Below are 22,310 nucleotides of genomic sequence, written 5' to 3'. Positions count from 1 at the left end.
TCTCAGTAGTCACATTCGTAGTTTGAGAGATTCGCAATTAGGCGAGACATTTATAAATGCAAAGTGATAATTGTGATGATTGGACATTTCAGAAGGCAACCCGATCACCGGCGATGGCTACAAGTCGATGAACGGGCAGATTAACACGGTGACGTCCATCAACGGTACCAGCCACTTGATCCACCACAGCCGCGTGCCGCCCGGCGGGTTTTCCTCCGGCCTCTGGTAGGCTCCCCACCACTATCCACCGCTCCAACTACCCGCGGCGACGACCATCTGATAAAATCTGATTCTCTCTTCACTCGCCGCCCAACTCTCGGCACGCGCGGACCTATAATATTTTAAACTATACCGCCTATAATTTAAAATATTATCGGCAACTAAATTGCATTTATTTAAACTTACCATTTTGTTAATCGACTAAATTTTTTCTTATAGTGTCTTTAAATTATAGTAACGCAACGCGCACCATCAAATTGCAACGTCCACTATAACTGAAAGGGTATATGTTGTTAATTGAAATCCTTAGCCTATCCCAGTAACTGTTTATTCAAATAATTTAGAATAGAATTATAGATATTTTTGTAATAGTAATATTTCGATAATTATTGTAAAAACGATAGATTTTCGTTGGTTGCTCTCTGAAATCTCAGCGGATTGATCAATGTGAACGCTGAAATATTGGCGGAGCGTTTTAATGGTCTGTCTGGGGTCTCATGGACCAACAGTATTAATTTAAGAACTTGATAAATTGTAACCTTTCACACTTAAAATATGTTAACGCATTGATATTGAGAATTAGGAGTGAGGAAACGTATCAGCAATATACCAAAACGAATAGTGCCTTGATTGGTGATGATTGAAATTCTATAAGAATCGATATACGTTTGACTTTACATCTCGTAGGAAAGTGATTATATTGTCTATATATTTCACGGTATAGAAATAGTAATCATACGGCACTGGCTAATTGATACATTCATAAATTAACATTAATAATTAATCAACACTATTTAAGTATTTCGTTTGTTGAATTTCATTATCGTATTTAAATAGAGGTTTTATAGAAATGCATTTATTTTGTCTTTTATACAAGTTTTTATTTCTTTTTTAGTTTATTTTCTACTCGTTTAGGATAATGGTGTAAAAATGGATTTGAATCTTGGTAGATTATCTGTTAACATATTGGGTGATTGTAATGGACCATAGCGTGTTAGATTATTATGTATAAGTGGTGACGTTTCTATGTGTAGAATGTAACAATCGTTAGAATTACCATATCATCTTTGTAAAAACGTTTTAATACTTCCTAACATGGAATCGCATAATCACTGGCCTAAATGTAACAAAACTGTTAATAGATAATAATCCATTATTTCAAAATAAAGTTTTTTTTTTATTAAATTGATGTTTTTATTCACGCAATCCCCTTAATTTTAAGTTTGACCACACAGTGACATGAAATATGATAAAATCAGTCTTAATTCTTATTTGAAATCAGATTGAAATACGAAAATTGATAAATATTGATAGCAGACTCTATAGAATCCCATTGCACACACAACATACAATTAATTTAATTAATCGAATCCAATAGTCAAAGTTATGAAGATATAGTGAAAAGTAGTTAGAGGCTCTTGTTTGTTTAGCTCTTAAACTATTCTAAATAATTCAATTTATCCTATATTATTTTTTTATCCTAACGTTTCTCTAAAGTCAGTTTGATCTAAGAAATGTTCAATGTTAGATGTTATTGGATTTAAAAAAAAACAACCAAGCAGTCGCGAGACATGTCAGACAGCCATACTCGCAAAATAGAAAGATAGATATCGTAAATCACTAACATTTATAAATAAATTAACGAGTATTTAATAAAATGTCAATTGAAAATTTATTGAGAAAATTGTAAATGCATAAAGTAATAACTTACTAAATAACGAATTATTATTATAATAGTTGACTTAGCGTTTCAACGTCTCTTTATCAAGTTAGACGAATCTCAGGCGGGAATCTGTTCTAGAAAATTCATACTTGAGTTTCCCATTATAATACGGACCCTAATCCCTGATTGCTAGTAAGACATTGAAAATGGATAATTATAACAAGTATCGTTACTTTGAGCCACAACAGCTCACATGCGACTTTTAGCATTGTCGATCGGCCATTTAGCCGCTTTTGAGAAGCTGAATGCAGCGACCGTAAATTCCACGCTAGACGCGGCCATTGAGTAGCTTTTCGGAAGCTCGACACAACGACAGCAGCTGCTAAAACGCGGGTTCTCATACCGCGTCCGAACCTCTGACCTTTTACACACTGGACACAGGCTGTCTCATACAAATGACAGCTAATTTTGTGTGCCAATTTGAAGCGCCACTACGAGTGTTCCGAGAACTAATTGGTGTACAATAGATGCGAGAAGAAAGAAAATCATTAATTTTAGTTCCTACAGTATGGCCTACAGCGCCAAAATGGCGAAAATCACATAGGTACAAAAATATTATGACAGCTGCCAGTCCAGTATCATAAAGGTCAGTGGTCCGAATTCATGAAGTCACGAAATGGCGATGCTGTATCGATACAGTCGCAAAATCGCCGATCGCCGTCTGCTATGCCCCTTACACGAGGAAAAAATTACTACCTAAGAATAAATAACAAAGAGTCCCTATGACTTAAATATTTACAAAAGACCTATAATAATTGCTTTAAAATAGAATCAAAACGCTTAAGCGTTTTGATTCTATTAAATATATAAAATAGAATCAAAACGCTTAAGCGTTTTGATTCTATAATGATAACTGAAAGGTTAACCTTTCAGTTCTTCTTCTAATTCATTTAAATTGACTTGAGGTACTTCTTGCTCCGCTCTGCTCCTCGACTTTTCCTTCTTTACATTGACGGGAGATTCGATCTCAAACGTGACTGGTCCGTCGTTCTGGATTGATACTTGCATGTATGCACCGAATTGGCCATCTGGAAAAGTACAATATTTTAATAATTTTCTCTCAGACATAGATCTTTCACAAAGTAGGAATTAAAAAAAAAGAGCCCAATAATGAACCCTGCAGCACACCTAATTTAGATTGGGATGTTACTTAAAAATTGGTCTCTAGTAAGTTACAAAGTTTATTGTACTATATTTTATTTCTTGTAAGACAAGAACTTACTAAGCTTATGGAATAATTTAAAACACCATAGCAGTATATTATTTAGTAATGTTTATGATTTATGCAATCAAAAGCTTTGTCAGACAACAAATACTATAAGATCCAGTCAGAAACATAAGGCGGTTATCACACTCCGCCGCGTGTTTTTTATACAAAAAATCACGCGCGCGGACGCGTTGTCAGTGTGAAGTGCCGCGCGTGTTTTCTATACAAACTGAGGTACTTGCATACAATGATTAAATCTGTCGCCCCGCGCTCCGCGGCGGAGCGCGGCGCAGTGTGATAACCGCCTAAGCATCAATACTGCTCCTTAATATTATATCAGATAAGTTGTATGTTTGTATAAATCACAATAGGAAGTACCTTTAATTTTTTCAGGTTGATATGCATCTTTTAGCATTTGAAGAAATTTTTCATAAAATTCTTTGGATTTCTCTGCAGACATTGCATTGTGGAAGTCGGGTCGATTGCCCTGAAAATAATAAAAAGATTTAACATTAAATGATAAATAGCCATGTAGGTAGACTGTCTCCCATAAAATAAATCCCATACCTACCAATAATACCAAAATTATTTTTGCTTTAATTTGTTGATCACCTTAACTCTTGCTATCTAACCTACAAAATTACTAAAATCCATAGAATTGGGAGCATATTGCTAATAATAAAAAATAATATAAATAAATTCATAAAAAATAATATTTAAAACAAATAAGTAGTTCATACTAGAGATGAAACGGATATCCGGTAACTATCCGGTAGGCCGGATATCCGGCCTAAATTTACTATCCGGCCGGATACCGGATAGTAACTCACTATCCGGCCGGATACCGGATACTTAAAAACTACGACAATTTCCTATAATAAAATTAAATACATTAATCTTTTGAGGTAAATATCAATAAAATGGCTTATAATAATAACGGCTTTTATTTAAAGTCCAATAAGTTACAAAAAGCCATATTAAGGCCTTTCACAAAACTTATTTCTTATTCACTACAATGACGAATACATAAAAAGTAAATATTTGTTAATGTCGAAATATTGCCAAATTTTTTTTTATTTATTTATTTGTCGGCGCCGGACCTGTGTCCGGTCATTATCATCAATAATAATTTGCAGCATCTGTATGCTGCAAATTATTATTGATGATTAATAGTACCAATCTTAATATTATGTTATCTGTATAAATCTGTAGAGCGGAAGGTTTGTGATTCCTAAACGTAACACCTGACTAATGCGCAGAAAAAGATAACTGTCAGTCAGTTGTGTCATGTCAAGTGTGAGCAGGCGGCTGCGAGGTTATCTTTGAAAGCGTGTTGAGTTTGGTGGAACGTTAACTTGTAGGAAAAGTGATTGTCAACCATCCAAGATATTATCTCCTTGCCCGTTAACCCACGCCAATGGAGATTCCACCCCTAGAGTTCCTTCTGATAGAGACCCAGTGCCTTTATCAGAAGTGGGATTCGAAGGGCACTATTCAAAGGAGATAAATCTTTCAGCATGCACACCTACGCTACGCAACTCATCAAGTTTTACATGGAGGATGCTGGCTCAGACATTGAGAGTTGGTGCAGGTTGACGGAAATTATTGTGATTGACGTAAACTGGAAGGGCCTTTGTGAGTGAGTGAGTTGAGGGGGCCGGGCCAAGGGCGCCCGGGCCGCCCTGTTGCCGTGGTTGAAGGGGCTGTTTACGCCCGGGCCACGCTGGTGTAATGTTGGTTTCCTGGTCGCATGGCTGCATGCCTGGATCAGCAGTAGTAGTGGTGCGGTTTGAGGTAAATGGTTGAAGGAGCCTTGGCTTAAGCCTTGCGCGTCGGGCCATGTTACCTAAACCCTGGTTTCCTGGTCGCATGGCTGCATGCCTGGATCAGCAGTAGTAGTGGTGCGGTTTGAGGTAAATGGTTGAAGGAGCCTTGGCTTAAGCCTTGCGCGTCGGGCCATGTTACCTAAACCCCGGTTTCCTGGTCGAAGGGGCCTCACGCCCGGGCCAGCTGTAATGTTTTGGTTTCCTGGTCGGGCTTCGCGCCCGGGCCAGCTGTAATGGTTTGGTTTCCTGATCCAGGGTCATCACGCCCAGATCAGCTGTATTTATTGTGATTCTACGATCTGATATTCGCACGCCTTGTAGTCAGGAATGGACGAGCTGTGATAATGAGAAATTGAATGTTTACAGATGGACAAACCCTGGACTAAGCGCACGAGGCCGTGCGATAGTCAGGCTGGCCGTGTCGGCGCCGGACACAGATGCTGCAAATTATTATTGATGATTAATAGTACCAATCTTAATATTAAACAGTACTGTACCGTTATTGAAGCCTTTATAATGAGAGTAGTGTCTGTCTTTTCCTGTTTGAGTACTAGTTTTGACGTATAATCTGCCCACGTGACTTCCGCTCCGGTCCCCCACCGCCTAAGCACGCCTCAATTAACGACACTAGCGCCACCAACGGTAGCTCGAAACTAGGTTTCGATATTCTCGCCATTGGTGTTTTAGTTCCCGTTCGAGACGGTCGTAGAATTAGCTCCGCTAGTTCGCGACCCATCTCACAGGTACTAGTCGTGACGTGATTCAGGTAAAATATTACCATCATAATGTAAGTACTTCTAAATTATTATGTACTGGCTGAAAACTTATAAAAATTACTGTGATTACTTATTTCGCAGTGTAATTTATTTTTACAACGGTGTTACCGTTCGGGGGTAGATTGCATTCAATCTAACTCAGTGTAATTTTAAATAATTATCTTTCTTCTCTAGTAATACTTGTACCTAACGGTATTCCGTTAGACGTGTTTTAAAAGTAACATTACTTTTTAGCAATGTTTGTTTCTAACGATTTTTCGTTAGATATGTTTTTAAGCTAACTTTTCTTCTTAGCAATGTTCGTACCTGACGGCGTGTTCCGTTAGATGTGTTTTAAAACTAACATTCCTTTTTAGCAATGTTTGTGCCTAACGGTTTTCGTTAGATGTGTTAAAACTAATATTCCTTTTTAGCAATGTTCATTCCTAACGGTATAACACTCCTTTTTAGCTGTGTTTGTTCCTAAGGGATTTCCGTTAGATGTCTTTATTTTCAAAAGGAAAGAGGAAATATTATGTCCACGTGCAGAAGAGGAGCAAGAGTTGGCGTAGAGGTCAAATCAAAGGATGGTGTGGTGTAATGTGATAGTCGCAAGATGTGATTGCTTGCTACAATAAGCTGTAAGTACCAACTTACCAATACCATTTCAGACATACGAATTCCATCGGACGGATTGTGTTGATTTATAAATCAACAAAATAAATAAACGGTAAACTACCTTTATCAATATGCATCCGGGGAAAGTATGAAAACTTCCACTAGGTAGGATAGCGTACCGACGTACCTATTCTACCGCCATTATGGAAGTCTAACGCATGGCTTATAACCCAAGAGTGAATATTAGGATACGGTACGTAGGTATAATAATACCTTTGTGGTTTTCTTAAACTATGATTTCAGGAAAACGCTATGCTGTTACTGTGTAGATAAACAGTGAGTCTGTGTAATAAACGGTGAAGGATGAACATCGTCTATTCAGCCTGATACGCAGTTTATTTGATGCTAGCGGCGTCTGGAAAATTTTTCGGCAGCAATACGATCGCAACTCTGCTCCGCAGATCGATCTGAGATTTCGCCTTATGCTAAATACCTACAGTGGAAAACTCAAACTGGCTACTCGGCAAGCTAGATGGCAGTGTAACCAAAACGCAGCAGCATAATCCTGTAGCGAGGGTAAGTTCTCTTGGAGCAAACAGGGAAAAACCAGGAGCCAAAACCTTTTCTCCCTCATCCCACCGGGATAGGAGAAAACTCAAACACTCAAGGAGTCTCATATTGAGCCAGGCAACGCCGCTCATTTTTATTTACGTCGAGAGGTCTTAGTAAGGCATTGGTCCAAACCCTCTTGTTATCCCTCATCCCACTGGGATAGGAGATTACCCAAAGAGAATCGGACTCAAATCATTACATTTCGAGCCGAGCAACCTCGCTCATTTTTATTTACGTCGAGAGGTTTTAGGGCATCGCTCTAAACCCTCATGTTATCCCTCATCCCACTGGGATAGGAGATTACCCAAAGAGAACCGGACTCAAATCATTACATTTCGAGCCGAGCAACCTCGCTCATTTTTATTTACGTCGAGAGGTCTTAGGGCATCGCTCTAAACCCTCATGTTATCCCTCATCCCACTGGAATAGGAGATTACCCAAAGAGAACCGGACTCAAATCACTACATTTCGAGCCGAGCAACCTCGCTCATTTTTATTTACGTCGAGAGATCTTAGGGCATCGCTCTAAACTCTCATGTTATCCCTCATCCCTCTGGGATAGGAGATTACCCAAGGAGAATCGGACTCAAATCATTACATTTCGAGCCAAGCAACCTCGCTCGTTTGTATTTGCGGTTCAAAGACATGAGGGCATCGTCCTAAATCCTCATAATTTTTGAAGAGTTAAAGAACCCAAACGCCTTATTCCACGGCAAACGAAAATAAGTAAAGTTGCCGAGTAGACATGAGGGCTTCGCCCTAAATCCGCATAACTATAAAAAGGTCTGAAATTCTATTTTGCACGGCAAAATTAAAGTAATGTTGCCGGGAGGACATAAGGGCATCGCCCCAAATCCTCATAATTTTCAAGGGTTATGGAACCCTAATTAAAATGCTTTATTTCATGACAAAAGTAAGCTATTTAAGACCTGCCATGGGTAAAAGGTGGAGACAGAGATCATGAGATTACGCAAAAATTACTCGATTCGTGTCAGTTTGGCTTATTTCATTACTGCCGAGATGATACAAGGGCATCGCCCTAAACCTTCAGAATCTTGAAGGATGTTAATTAATCGGGGCCGCAGCTATGCGCCCTGAATTTTTGGTACCGAACAGTTAACGCCTGGAGAAATTAAATAAACTTAAGCCTTTATGCAGCCTCTGCATAGTAAAGTTACAACTATTGACCTGATAGTCTTTTAAATAAGGTATACATTCATAGACGCTTGGCGGGTACCACAAAGTACTGAATACTAAAATAAGTATTTGTCTGCTATACATACCTATAGTACACCGACAGACTCATGCAAATGTTCTGATGGCAATTGATTCGCACAGAAAGAGTCGCGACATTCGCGCCCTTACCTATTGGACGACTTCATTCTGGGGTAACTCAGGACCCATCCTTGCTTCGGGGTCAGATATAACCCATGCCCCTATTGTAATAAAAGCACACAAGTCTGGATAATAAACACAATGAAGTCGGTCCTTACCTATATAAATAAACAAACAAACAAAATAAATAAACAAAATAATAACAGTCTTACAAACTAGTAACAGTAAAAGGTGAACTCCATAAATACAAAATGGCCTAACCGAGTCTCGGTTACCAAAAACATACAGATCAAGTCACGTAACGTTACAAATCCTAAAGCATTGGCTCTTCTCATGTTATAACACTACAATTCATGATTTGCGTGAGGCAAAGAGCATTTTAACCGCCAACTTGAGGCGTTCATGGCACCCAATACCAAATACTTATGATCCACAATAACCAAAAGTATAAAGCTTATCTGAGCTTAAAACAAATTGGGCACGCTGCATGGTAACGCATTTCGCAATTGAATTTCACTGTAGGTACAACGAAAACAGTGACTTTAGTAAACCGTACTTACTAAATATATATTAAACCGCGTAGGTTTACATACTACAATTTGTTATTTTCTCATTTATACAAGCCATTACATTCGTTGGAGAAAAGATTGCATACCAAAAGTCTCCAAGTCTTAAGTCTCTTAACTGAACTTTCCGTGTGCCCTATTATAGTGTCAATGACTACGTCTTGTCTACTTAATTTAAGTAAATAAATATAATTTATTATTAATGTCATATGACACCATGTCATATTGTTAATTCGACCTTTTGTGCACCTCTGTGGTTCAATAAAAATTGTCGTATGAATATGAACGACTTTTACGAGGAGTTAAAGGGAATAAATCAAAACCTTCAGTCCAAGAAAGTAATTTAACTCTGATTTTTCCAATTATCACTGTGACCTTAGGGTCACACAGAAGTACATAAACATGGTTGGAATTAATTTTGGATAATGTGCCGCACTCTTAAGCTCTTTGCTTGGGGCCGAAAGTCCTTCGCCTACCTACATAGTACAATTTACAAAATTCGTATTTGATGTGATTTAAATCCATCAATTATTATACTGTAACGAAGGTAGTCACAAGCAAAATGTTGTGGCACACACAACTGTTTACGAGTTAACTTGTTTTAAGTACAACAGCCTCGTGAAATATTCTAATACCTACCCGACTCACTAGGTCAATAAAGTAATTTGTCTCTGCTGACTATTCACAAAAATTAGTACTTACCTACCTACTGGCAACTTAGGTATGTACACTTCAATGAATCATGAGTGACATTGGCGATGATATAAAACTTAGTGTTACACAAACATCATTACATAAATATTATTACATCGTGCAAATGAGCGATCGTCCAACGGCATTCAGGGTGATGAAAATAAATCATTCGAAATTAAATCCGATGCCCACCCTAAGGGCCTTGATGAAACCTGATAAGGTTTAGATCGGCTACGAAACTATCATTTAATTCTAGCTGTGCTTGCGACTTCGTTTGCATAACTTTTCCCGCTTTCGCAACATTCTTATTGATGCTCCGCTACTATTGGTGGTAGAATGATGTTATTATGATTTTATAGAATTCGTGGTTAAAGGACTCCAACACAAAGATAGTTTTTGTGTTGATGCAAACAAACTCTTGTTCAGCCCTATAACATTATTATCATAATTGTAATTACAATAATATATAATTACATATTAAGATTGCTCTGAATTAAGCTGGTTGACTAACCGTCAATAAGCTGATCTAGCTGACAAGTTATCACTGTTAGCCCTAAAGATAATGGTCGCACAGTCTTACCACAGCACCGACGTTTGTAAACCGCAAAGTTTACTAAGTTTGTACTAGGAAAGTCTGTATTATTATAAATTTTATCAATTCCGACTCAAACTTCGCTATCCCTAGCGAACAGCGATAACGCGGAATACCCAGGCAATACAAAAGTATCGTACCTATACATAGCCGGCTAGCTATTGTCACCTATTCATTACACCGTCCACCTAGGCTACGGTCCTGTAAAGGTTTATAAATATTAAAATCTGAGCTGATACCTAAATGTGGGAAATGTTGGAGATCATCAAAAGCCCGCTATCGGCAAGCGACCTTAACTGTACCAGTGAATATTCTTATCCATACCTAATAATTATTCACTCCTCCCGAAGCTTATTAAATTCATCCAACGGTCTGATACTGTGAGTGAGGGTGGACGTAGCTTTTGCGCCTTTTACATGACGTAAAGTAACCGATAGTTCATTATTACATAGTTGTTAATAAACGATGCATTAGACGTGAATTTACGGAGATGCAGATGCAGGTTGCGTTCTGTAAAATATTATAATGTACCTACACACAGTACATTAGCACTCAGTAGACAGATAAGCTAAAGTTCTAACTAATTCATAACATTTCTCACTGATCAATGTCTTATTCTTCAATTGATCACATTGGCGATTACACAGCGCCACCAGGAGATAATAGACACGTCTCTCATTATAAAGGCTTCGAATAACGGTACAGTACTGTTTAATAGCGACGTTTTACCTGAAAATAAAACGTTTATTAAACATACTTACCTTATTCGAAGCCTACTTTTTAAATCTACCTGGTGTCATAAAACACAATGGCGAGAATATCGAAACCTAGTTTCGAGCTACCGTTGGTGGCGCTAGTGTCGTTAATTGAGGCGTGCTTAGGCGGTGGGGGACCGGAGCGGAAGTCACGTGGGCAGATTATACGTCAAAACTAGTACTCAAACAGGAAAAGACAGACACTACTCTCATTATAAAGGCTTCGAATAAGGTAAGTATGTTTAATAAACGTTTTATTTTCAGGTAAAACGTCGCTATTATGTTATCTGTATAAATCTGTAGAGCGGAAGGTTTGTGATTCCTAAACGTAACACCTGACTAATGCGCAGAAAAAGATAACTGTCAGTCAGTTGTGTCATGTCAAGCACAGATGAGACAGGGACAGATAGGAAACGGCCCTATGATTGGTCCGTTCATAGTAAAAGTTCCGGCATCTATGGACTTCCATTGGGTAGCGCTAAAAAAAAAAAAAAAGATCGTAACTTTTTAATAACGACTGCCTTAGCGACGTTGCAGTACCGCTTTAATATATTTTATAACGAGTAACGTTACCGCATTAATAACGGTACGGGTACATTATTATTTCAAATTATTTATAGAAATAAAAAACCAAATACATAAGTTTTATTAAAAAATTTATTTCATAAAAATACAACTTAAAAACTAATGCATACAACTATCGACAAAATTACAAAGGTGGTCCTATCTTTTGAGCACTTGAGTCTGAACATGAAGTACATCTTAGAATTATCTACACGTTCGAAGATAATATACCAAGCGGATGATTTCTTATTCCGTAAGGAAAATTACAAAATAATAATGGAATAAAAAATCATCCGCTGAACTCGATAATTATAAGTAAGCACCATAAACTTAGGAAACTATGAAATACTATTAGTAAGGGGCCGTTCAAGTATTACGTAAGCAGAATTCTTACCATTTTTTACCCCCCCGCCCCCCTTGTCATCAAAAGTAAGCAAAGCACTTACCCCCTCCCCCTATGCTTACGTAAACATTTTCAGTTATAAATGTTTTTTATATTGTCATTTTTAAAATAGGAAAATTCATGAAAATATTAGGTTTAACTGATACATAGAGTAAGGGACAAAAAAATATTATCAGAAATAAAGAACATAACAAACATAATTGCATCAATTTATGCATCAACATAAACACAAATGGTAACTTTCAGTGCTTACAATACGTTTAGTACCCAAACAAAACACGCGCGCGGGAGGCCGGCTTCGCGTATAATAATATGCGGACTACGACTCTCAAATTTCAATGGGCAGTGTCGGCACGAGAGTTAATTATTAGACAAGTGAACAGCGCACGGTAATTTCCCTAATGTGCGGTAATTCCCCTAATCAGTTCTCAAAGCGATTTGCGGGAATCCCGGAAAAAACGTAAATAACTAACGATGACGTAATCATCATCTAGACCCCCTACCCCCCATGTCATTCAAAATAAGCAAAACAGAGACCCCCCCACCCCCCCTTGGTGCTTACGTAATACTTGAACGGCCCCTAAGTAAAACTATACAGTCATTAATTCACAGAATCATCAACTGTAGGTTTTTAAGAAAAATAAAAGAAAACCTACCGCGCCAATAGAAAATAAAGTCTAGTTGGGCTTTATTTTCATCAATAACATTGAGACTGAACTATTTATGAACATAATATTTAGTAACTAGCTGCTGCCCGCGGCTTCACACGCGTGAAATTTAGTTTGTCAAAGATCGTCATAAATTATACAGGGTGGAACTTTGTAATGCCACCTGTAGGGAAAGTACTCTTAATACTGTAGATAGAAAATTTTACTCAAAGGAAACATTCCTTTATTTTTGTAAAGAAAGGGAACTGCATTCAAAGATATTCTGGGTTGTAAAGTATAATACTGCAGTTTCATCAAAATCCGTTCAGTAGTTTTTGCGTGAAAAAGTAACAAACCTGTTAACATTCAGATTCCAGACGTCCATACAAACTTTCGCATTTATAATATTACATAGTACGAAGTAGGATTTGAGTAAATCTATCTTTAATTGCCAAGTAAGTAAATGTTAAAGACTCTTAGTTATTTTATCTCTGTTTGAGTCAATTTCAGTCATAAAACCCATTATACAAAAAAAATTAAGCCCGGGATGAACCTTAGAGAATTAAACCTCCTCTATGAAAGGGATGAACACTAGTTTAAAATTACATTTCCATACTAAATGTCAATTTTACCTAGAGTTTAACTTATTGAAATAAATAGGTACCCACCATTGAAGCCAACAGAACAGAATAATATAAATTAATATTAACTTTTTGCAATAATTGTTTACAAAATTTCAAGCGAGCAAACATTTCTATTGTCGCTGACTATAAATCCTACTAATATTATAAAGGTGAAAGTTTGTGTAGATGTTTGTTACTCTTTCACGCAAAAACTACTGAACGGATTTGGTTGAACCTTTACAGTATTATTATTTGTAATCTAGATTAACATATAGGGTATAATTTATGCCAATCTGTGGCACTAAATTTCACGCGGATGAAGCCGCGGGCAAAAGCTAGTTATAAATAAATGGTACCTAATTCTGTTTACAATAAAAATGATTATTACCTGTAATTGCGTAACACTAGACAGCCATTAACAAAATGAATCATTTTTACCGTATTTGCATGTTTATAAGAAACTAGCTGACCCGGCGAACTTCGTACCGCCTGTAAAAATCCGGTTATAGCCTATCTTCATTAGGGAAAATAAAGGATTCTAATTGTGAAATAATTTTTCAAATTGGTCCGAGCCTCTTCAATACAAACAAACAAACAATCATATGTCATCTTATAACTAAAATTTGTGTAGAAAAAAATATACTACGATTTTCTTTAACTTGCGTAAAACTATACAGCCATCAACAAAAGACATTATCTACTATAAGGTAATGAAAAAAAATTACCTACTTAACAGTACAATTTTCCATAATAAATTATGGTATTAACAAGTAATTATCAGTTTCCAAAAAAGTGAATAATCTAATGCAAGTTTCTAAGAAAAAAAAGACGACAGTAAAATGTACCCTAATAGATTTATAAATTATTTTTTTATACAACAACTACGATTTTCTTTGACTCAAGTAAAACTATACAGCCATTAACAAAGAAATTCACAATAAGTACATTCTTGAGGCAAAAATAACAAAAAACTTTAGTTAAAAAAACTATACACTGGGCCGGAATCTGAAACAATTTGAATTACATTATTATGATTCTTATTACAAATAATAACAGACTGAATAAGCGGTTTATAATAATAGAAAAAGAACTCAAATTGGCGACTTGTACCAGCACGTGATGTTTGTCGACGCTTATTCCTTTCATATTAAACCAGATTCAATTTGGTGTAACATTTACAATATTATTAAGGATAAGGATACTACTACATACTGGGTGACTCTTTAAGGTGTTGCCATTTTTTATGAGCGACTCAGAATTATTAGTAAGTTAATCGATTTACGTAAAGAGCAGATTTTTTTTATTTATTTCATAATTTAATATTATCAAAAACAGCATGCGTGGACTTATCCATGAAATCACAGTCATTATGGCGCACGAAAATAAACCTTTAATGCCTTTACAACTTAAGGTATATGCACATGCGCATTATCAACAGATTATAGAGCAGTAGCGTAGTCAATACTGCGTTACCGCAACATATTTATGAACAGCTTATGATTACATTTGTCTGAATTTGTTTTAGATTTGTATGATCGTTAAAACGCTTACAATATTTTTTTAAATTGGCACTGCACTTTTATATTTATGAACTCGACTGTACATAATTTACATTTAAATGATATTATTGAGCGTTTGTCAAACCTACCAAATTTGGGGCTGTATCATTGCGGCAGTTTTTTCACTCAATACCTTCATTTTCTTGATCGTTGACTAGGCAAAATAAATATGTGGCGCAATAGCTCATACGCTTTCGGGCTCCGTTTTAAAAAAACCAAAGAGTCCACCTTTTGTTTGTGTGTACCGCCTCTGCTTGATGGGTTTATTAGCAAGCTGAACCTGAAATAATTAATAACAATAGTATAATACATGTATTAAACATAATTATTATAAACGCTTACTTAAAATTAATTATCTACTTTGAAAAAAGCATCAAAATATGTAACTGAAATACTTAATATTAATAATTTTAGAAGAATACTAGCGGCCGCCCGCGACTTCGTACGCGTGGATCTCGTTTTACCCTCTTCATGTATCTTACGCGGTTTAAATTTTTTCATACAAATGTTTTTTCCCGCTAATTCCCGTTCACGTGGGAATTTCAGGAATTCCTTTCTTAGTGCATCTCTACGGTACCTAAGCTACGTCCCTTCCAAATTTCAAGTGCCTAGGTTTAGCCGTTTACGCTGTGCGTTGATCTATCTTACGCGGTTTAGATTCTTTCATACAAATGTTTTTTCCCGCTTACTCCCGTTCCCGTAGGAATTTAAATAAATTAAATACATTATTATGATACCTTAGGACGCAGCAATAATATTATCCATAATGACAGATGTGGCTCTGATGTAGATGGCAGGATATAGTTTCTGAAATATTTAATAAAACATAATTAAAATTTATTACACAATTAAAAAATTAGCATAAAATAAACCTATAAAATTAATTAAGTATGATGGTATAACCTGTGTTATAACTATGTAAAATTAATTTAAAAAGATAGTTTTATAAGATAGAATACTGCAACCTCTACTAAATATAAATATATTGGCAAAATCCTGTAAAACTTAATGTACAATTAATTATCATACAAAACAATATAATTTAAATAACTCAAGAAAGAGTTTTCTTTGCAGAATTAATATAGGTATTGCTTACAAAACATTACAAAAGAAAAATTACTATCACGAAAAATCAGTTTAAATTACGTATTTAAATTATAAATTATGTTCAAAGAATATTGTAGGTGACTCATCAATTTAAAAGTACTCAGGTATTATTTACAACTGAGTTGAACATACCTTCACTCACAGCATTATCTGGCAACAACATTGAATTGAAGTTATCTCTATTAGCAGCTAGAAAGAAAAAAACTATAAATAATCATCTATCGCAACATCCTGTATTGAAATCTTAAATGTTAAAATTAATGTTTCAATTTTTAGTGGTAAGTTACCGTGTCAATAATATAATTTATGTAAGGTGCCTAATCCAAACAAATAGAATAAGGATAATTTGTTTTATTGAAATGTAGTAAAATATCTCTTTCTATTTTAGTTTTATTGACAAACTTAAAATAAAAGTAATACTTATTAAGAACATTGTTTACTTTTTTAGTCAAATCAAAAAATTAAACTTTCTTTATTCGTATAGACTAATTAAATTAGTACTTGCAAAACACTTTATGGTTGAATCTAGGTATATACATACTTACTTTAACTTACTGGATGACCTGATCAGCAACAGCTTGGATGGTCGCCGAGATGTTATTATTTTCTTCATGGATAAATAAAAAGAAGTCGGTTGAATATGACATCCATTCATCATTGTCATAACCAATAGATTGTTTTAGATTTATTTATCCTCAAAATGTGATTGGCAGACCTGAAACAAAAATCAGTCAGTTCAGTCCTAGGGAAATTGCAGCAAATTTTATAGCAATTTGGAAGGTTGTTTAATAACCTAAAAATATGACTTGCCTTTCTTTGACGAAGTTGCTCCTTTGTCATAGTTCCTGATAAAGGATTTGCAGGCAGGAGGTACTGTATCCTTAGAGCCTGCAATGCTTCATCACGTGCTAGAGAAAAAACCCTGGACTTGGTGGACGAGCAACCAGTCACGATGCATTTGGTGATAATAAGAAACCATCTTGTTTATACGGTAAACAATGTAAATACGGTAAAATGACCATCATTTGTTTGCTTTTATTTCCGAATATTTCGGAATCAAGATTTTTTTCTCGGAATTTCGAAAAGAATTGAGTGAATGAATGATTGATTGAATGAGCGAGCAAAATCAGCGAATGAATGAGTGGATACTGTCCTGTCAATGTCATTAAAATGACAGTTGACGTAAAGGATGCTCTTTTTTTTTTAATTGGCCGAATCCTACAGGCTATGTTTGCTGAGATTATGTGGATGCTCCTAGAAATGACATTTGACTAACCATCTGTCAAACACTATGGCGTTTCCACCCCGTGATGTCAAGTGTGAGCAGGCGGCTGCGAGGTTATCTTTGAAAGCGTGTTGAGTTTGGTGGAACGTTAAATTGTAGGAAAAGTGATTGTCAACCATCCAAGATATTATCTCCTTGCCCGTTAACCCACGCCAATGGAGATTCCAACCCTAGAGTTCCTTCTGATAGAGACCCAGTGCCTTTATATTCATTATTGAGCAATTACATATTTGATCCAAATAGCGTCCTAAATCCTCTTTAGGTTTGTCTAGACACTATTGTTCTCTATACAAATAAAAACAAACGTTTTAGTATAAGCATTCACAACACTTTCAGATATACAAAACATTATTTTAGCGAGTGCGCACTACGATGACGAAAGACTCGACGCAGTGTTGCCAACTCGGATTTTTAAAAAGTCGTAGGACAGATTAGAAAATTACGTAGAAATGGTACAATTTCCATATAGAAAATACGTAGATCTACGTACTTTTTTTTCTGAATGAAATGAAGAGAGTATAGGGGTAGGTAAAAGTAGTATAACGACAATTTATATTACCCTAAAAGTAGTAAAGTACACTTTTATTGTATATCATTTTCAGAAATATTTTCTGACAGGCGCTCACAGCATTTTTTCAATGGGGAAATGATGTGACATGAGTCATCATCTGCTTTGGCGCGATGTGTTGAGTGGCGAGGTGAGTGGTGTGCGTTAGTATGAAACGGAACGTTTATTAACTTTTTCGCATAAGTAAAGGAAATTATGCCCATTCAGCCTATTTTGCAAATTTGATAGAAAATACGTAGATTCTGGGACTGAAGTTCGTAGGTTTGCAAGAAAGGCTTAAAATACGTAGATCTACGTAAAAATACGTAGAGTTGGCAACCCTGACTCGACGTTCGATCGCGATCGCAGACCGGTTGGGTACGCATTGTCGTTGTGTGCGTAGATAATACACAAAGCCCCGTCCAGTCGTCCGCCACACGCATCTGCGCTTGCGCCCGCCTTTATAGGATGTTCCAATTTCGTACACGCTAATCACACAGTTGTATGTAAGTATATGTGCGGTAGTAGTATGTAGTTTAATTTAGTTACGTTAATAATTAAGGAGATATAGCTTACGCAAAGAAAGAAAGAGAATTTTTAGCATAATAATAATTTCATGTATTACTTTGAAGATATCGAGTTAAAGTTGTTTTGATATTATTTTTATTAATTTTATTTTTTATTTCTAATGGCATTTTATTGATTAGATAGGGAATAATATATTTACTTGTCCTTTTTCCATATTCGTTCGTAGTTTTCGGGATAAATAGTTTTTTATTAGTGATGCTTCTAGTACCTATTTTGTGATTTACTGGGATTTGAGTATCTTTCAATAAATAATTTAAATAAATCACTGATGGTCTGATGACATGATGCAGTTCAGTTGATTATGCAGTAAACTAATTTAATTTTCGCTATGCAATCCCACACTCACGATGGCAACCGAAATCGCCTGAATTCATCTTCCCCCTGGACAAGTGGCAAAATCTGACATTCTATTCGGACGGATTCGATTTTCGAAAAGTGTGACTTGTCTAGTCTACTAGACCCACTGATCGCGTTCGAAGCTCCTGTGCGGCGCTATACTCGTCACGACATGCAACGTGACAATGGGCCAACTATCCGGCCGCCGGATATCCGGCTATCCGGCCTAGCAGCTCGCCGGATATCCGGTATCCGGTATCCGGCCAAACAACTATCCGTTTCATCTCTAGTTCATACCTTCCATGTGTTGTATAAGGTGAATTGACTAACACACAGCAATTCATAATCTTTGTCTACTACAGTCTTCTTCCACTTAGTGTTGGTTTCATCGTCAAAAAGTTTTACACTGAGCAACTTTTTCACTCTGAAATATAAATACATTTATTACATCATTTATTAATTCTCATAACACAATTAATAGTATCAGGCGTTACTTTGCGGAAATCCCGAAGTATTAGGTTCTATTTCCAGTTTCCAGTAGTGGCTGTGTTAGGTACACAGCCACTTACTCTGCTGACTTTCCAACCAGATGTAAAAATTTAACATGTATACAGCATGTTTATGTATAAAGTCTGAGTCAAAGTTAAATAATATGGTGATATGGACAGGGAAAGCACCAAAATAAATAACTAGGTACAAGTATTTAGGTTCTACTCACATGTACTCCATATCTTTGATGGTGTCACTGGTGGATATACCGATGAGGACACACAGTCCTTGCTCTATGCTGCTGATGACTTCACCGTTTACTGGAAGGTATAATAAAGTACATAATAATAAAGTTTCAGTTGGTTCAAGTTTAACTGGAGTTTCTAAGGTTGACTGGAGGAGAATGCCGAATGGCTTTAAGTTCGCCTTATGTAGTGTTTTATGTGCATGTAAGTTTAACCCATTTAGACCTACCGTACCCTATGTGGTAAGGTATCTTTTTGATAATATTTTGAAAAACCAAACTGTTGTTATTTTGTAAAAATGATTGTGTCAGTAAGCTTAAAGTGATTATTTTACATAAAAATATTTAAAAATACGTTTTAACAAGTGGTTTCGGAAATATTTTTGAAATTCCTAGACAGAAAACAAAAAAAAAATTACAATGTATTCAAGAAGGCATATGTCATATTATTTATGGTAATTTATATTATTTATCAATTTTATTTAAAAAAAATGAGTACAATAGATATCATGACTACAAAAAAAATATTATTGAGATTATTTTTGTACTGTTTTTTCTAGTCTAAAATAGGTGTACCGTATAAGGTACAGTAGGTCTATGAATAAGCAAATCATGCGAGAAAATATAATTTATTTTTTATTATTTTTCTTTGGCTAGGCTAATGATGCTTCACAATATTGCCATAATTCTTGAAAAATTAGACAATTTCAGCAAACATAAAGCAATATTGGTATTTTTCTACTGCTGTCTTGTCAGATGACCACTAATGATGATCAGACTGATGAAGATTCAGGCGATAAAGATAATGTCGATGTAAATAATTACCCTCAGAGTTTTCTGCGATGGATTAGCTAATTTTCCATCATCGTATTGTTAAATGCGGTTATTGATAGCAATAAACGTAACAAGTCAGAAGAAGCCAGGCCTTCATCAGCTATCCTCACTAACTTCGGGAAAGGTAGAAAAAAAGAACCAAATGTGGTTAGTGCCACAGAAAACGTCTTAAAAGGTATGCCAAGAGTGATACTAGTGATTATGTGATTTTATTTTTATTTTATATCATACAAAAATAAATAGAAAACTTCTTTGAACAACTAGTATATTTTGCATGCATATAGACCTACTGTACCCTATATGGTACGGGCTCCCCACGGCCCCCTTTTTATGAATAATTTTTTTAAATATTTTTTTTCGTGATTTTTATGCCTTCCTTTGTCAGTTCTTGCTGAAAAATCCATTTTTATTTACAAAAATAATTATCGGTCTAAATGGGTTAAAACAAACAAATACACCTACACCAAGTGTGTAAAATACTGTACTGTTATTAAAATAATTATAATCCATGCAAAGCCATTCTTTCAAAGCTATAGTAACATGTTTTGGATTTATTTCAAAACTGGCGAACAATTGTATGATTTCATGACTGAAACAAGTTATCTCACACAAAGAATAGACTGCACGAATATATTTTTTGCGAAAATAAATTAATAAACATGTTTTATACCAAAAAAAGCTATATTAACAAAAACATAACCTCTACAAAAAGTTATTGTAAGTTTACCAACCCGCCACATTTGCTTTCATAACGCGTTGTATTAAAGCCTTCATTATTTTTAATAAGATTATTCCACAAAATTAATTAATTAAATGCAGTAAAACTTCCAAAATTCTAACATATGTTTTTGACATTAACTGGAACTGACATTCTTTTTTTTAATTTAAAATCGCAGCTTTGTGGATTAAAGTGAAATGGTTATAAAAACTATTAGCCGCTAGATGGCAGTAATATAAAGCAGGTATCTAAAGAAGTTTTACTACTCGACACTAGATGGCGCTGTTAAACAACTTTTACGAGACGTTCTAACATCATTTAACTTTTTAAAATTTTTAACTGAATAGCGTCGCTTCTCAAACTAAATCATAAATAAATGAATAAATTATAAATAAACAACTTAAAAAAATCGAACTGCCTAAGGCGGGACTAGAACCCATGACCTTCTGCTTGCCGGGCGACTCTTTCTCTTCTTGGTCGTGGGTTCGAGTCCCGCCTTAGGCAGTTTGATTTTTTCAAGTTGTTTATTATTTAAAATTCAATAACTTTTTGATCGAATTTTTCGATTTCCTACTTTGTTGTTTTTTAAAGCTAATTTTTTAGAGGTTCTCAACTCATTCTAGTCACTCTCAAGAAGTAGGTAGGGCTATCTGCCTTAAGTACTTACTTAGAACAGTTAATTAAGACTTTCGGCAAAACACTGCCTAATAATAACAGGTTGTGCGCCATGAACCATAGATGCAGGATCTCACAAAAGTAGATAGATACCTACATAAGTGTAATTTTGCGGGAGACCACACCAAGAGCTAAGAATTTAATGCTCGCGATGGCGACTCCATTTAGCGCAGACGTCCAGGGACTATTACACCCCACTCTTCCCTATAAGGGCTGGGGGAGATCCAACTCCCATTATGTATCCGGTACATAGCCTATCTACCTGTCTGAGGGGCGATTTTCAATGTTTTTTAGCAAGCTATTGGCCTGTATCTCACCTGATGGTAAGTGATGATCAGGCCGAAGGTGGAAGCGAGCTTCACCCGGAATCCTCAACCTCGGAGAAACTGGCTATCTTAGCTCTAACTGTCGAAACACAACAATGCTGTTAACATTGTTGTTATGGCGACAGACTAGGTAAGATGGTGGTAGCTAGCCAGGCGGACTTAGAACAAGCCTTACCACCAACCAAACCGAACAGAAAAATGTGCCTTCACTGGGAATCGAATCCGGGACCTCTGCGTCTGAAGCAGGTGGTTTTACCACTAGACCACAGAGGCGGTAGTTACTTTAGCAAACTAGGAAAAAGTAGGTAGCCTAGTTTCTGAATAACAGGACTCCTTTACCCCCATACTTCCCACCCATAGCGAAATAGGTCAGCATTGGTTTCGATTCGATAAGTTTTCGCTTCGCTGGTTCGATGTCCGTCGACCTTTGGATCATTGTTTGTGGTGAACTCATTCCTTACAAG

At 36.0% G+C, this 22,310-nt stretch overlaps 2 protein-coding genes and 1 long non-coding RNA gene across 8 annotated transcripts in view; 1 reads left to right on the top strand and 2 right to left on the bottom strand.

Annotated features, from left to right (window-relative positions):
* Nucleotides 1-1,396, top strand: part of LOC135081515 (microtubule-associated protein Jupiter) — a 202,967-nt gene extending 201,571 nt beyond the window's left edge. For 5 of the 6 annotated variants that reach the window (XM_063976238.1, XM_063976237.1, XM_063976240.1 and 2 more), the window contains one exon: nucleotides 93-1,396. In XM_063976238.1, the coding sequence (XP_063832308.1) occupies nucleotides 93-229 (137 nt within the window). In that variant the 3' untranslated portion in view covers nucleotides 230-1,396. The remainder of the gene's footprint in view (nucleotides 1-92) is intronic. The other variant, XM_063976242.1, reaches the window with a different exon arrangement.
* On the bottom strand, nucleotides 1,079-20,986 carry LOC135081517 (D-aminoacyl-tRNA deacylase). The gene is made up of 5 exons (XM_063976243.1): nucleotides 20,859-20,986; nucleotides 19,279-19,369; nucleotides 18,858-18,984; nucleotides 3,528-3,636; nucleotides 1,079-2,970 (listed from the first exon to the last, which is right to left on the bottom strand). Exons 1-5 carry the CDS (start codon nucleotides 20,899-20,901, stop codon nucleotides 2,804-2,806), a joined length of 537 nt encoding a protein of 178 aa, XP_063832313.1. The 5' UTR covers nucleotides 20,902-20,986; the 3' UTR covers nucleotides 1,079-2,803.
* LOC135081503 (uncharacterized) lies at nucleotides 13,974-16,989 on the bottom strand. The gene is made up of 6 exons (XR_010259204.1): nucleotides 16,615-16,989; nucleotides 16,350-16,519; nucleotides 15,937-15,993; nucleotides 15,435-15,504; nucleotides 14,787-14,977; nucleotides 13,974-14,143 (listed from the first exon to the last, which is right to left on the bottom strand). It is a non-coding gene; the product is annotated as an uncharacterized LOC135081503 (long non-coding RNA).
* Nucleotides 20,987-22,310: the final 1,324 nt, after the last annotated feature.

The sequence above is a fragment of the Ostrinia nubilalis genome, chromosome 20, assembly GCF_963855985.1.
Source record: "Ostrinia nubilalis chromosome 20, ilOstNubi1.1, whole genome shotgun sequence".
Classification (NCBI taxonomy): domain Eukaryota; kingdom Metazoa; phylum Arthropoda; class Insecta; order Lepidoptera; family Crambidae; genus Ostrinia; species Ostrinia nubilalis.
This window is presented reverse-complemented; position numbering and strand designations above follow the sequence as displayed.

Coding starts and splice junctions, on each gene's coding strand:
- LOC135081517 (XM_063976243.1), bottom strand. CDS start 20,901: ATGAAGGCTTTAATACAACGCGTTATGAAAGCAAATGTGGCGG. Junction 19,370..20,858: donor TATGAAAGCAAATGTGGCGG/GTTGGTAAACTT, acceptor TATACCTTCCAG/TAAACGGTGAAGTCATCAGC. Junction 3,637..18,857: donor CCTTATACAACACATGGAAG/GTATGAACTAGA, acceptor TATTATTTTCAG/GGCAATCGACCCGACTTCCA.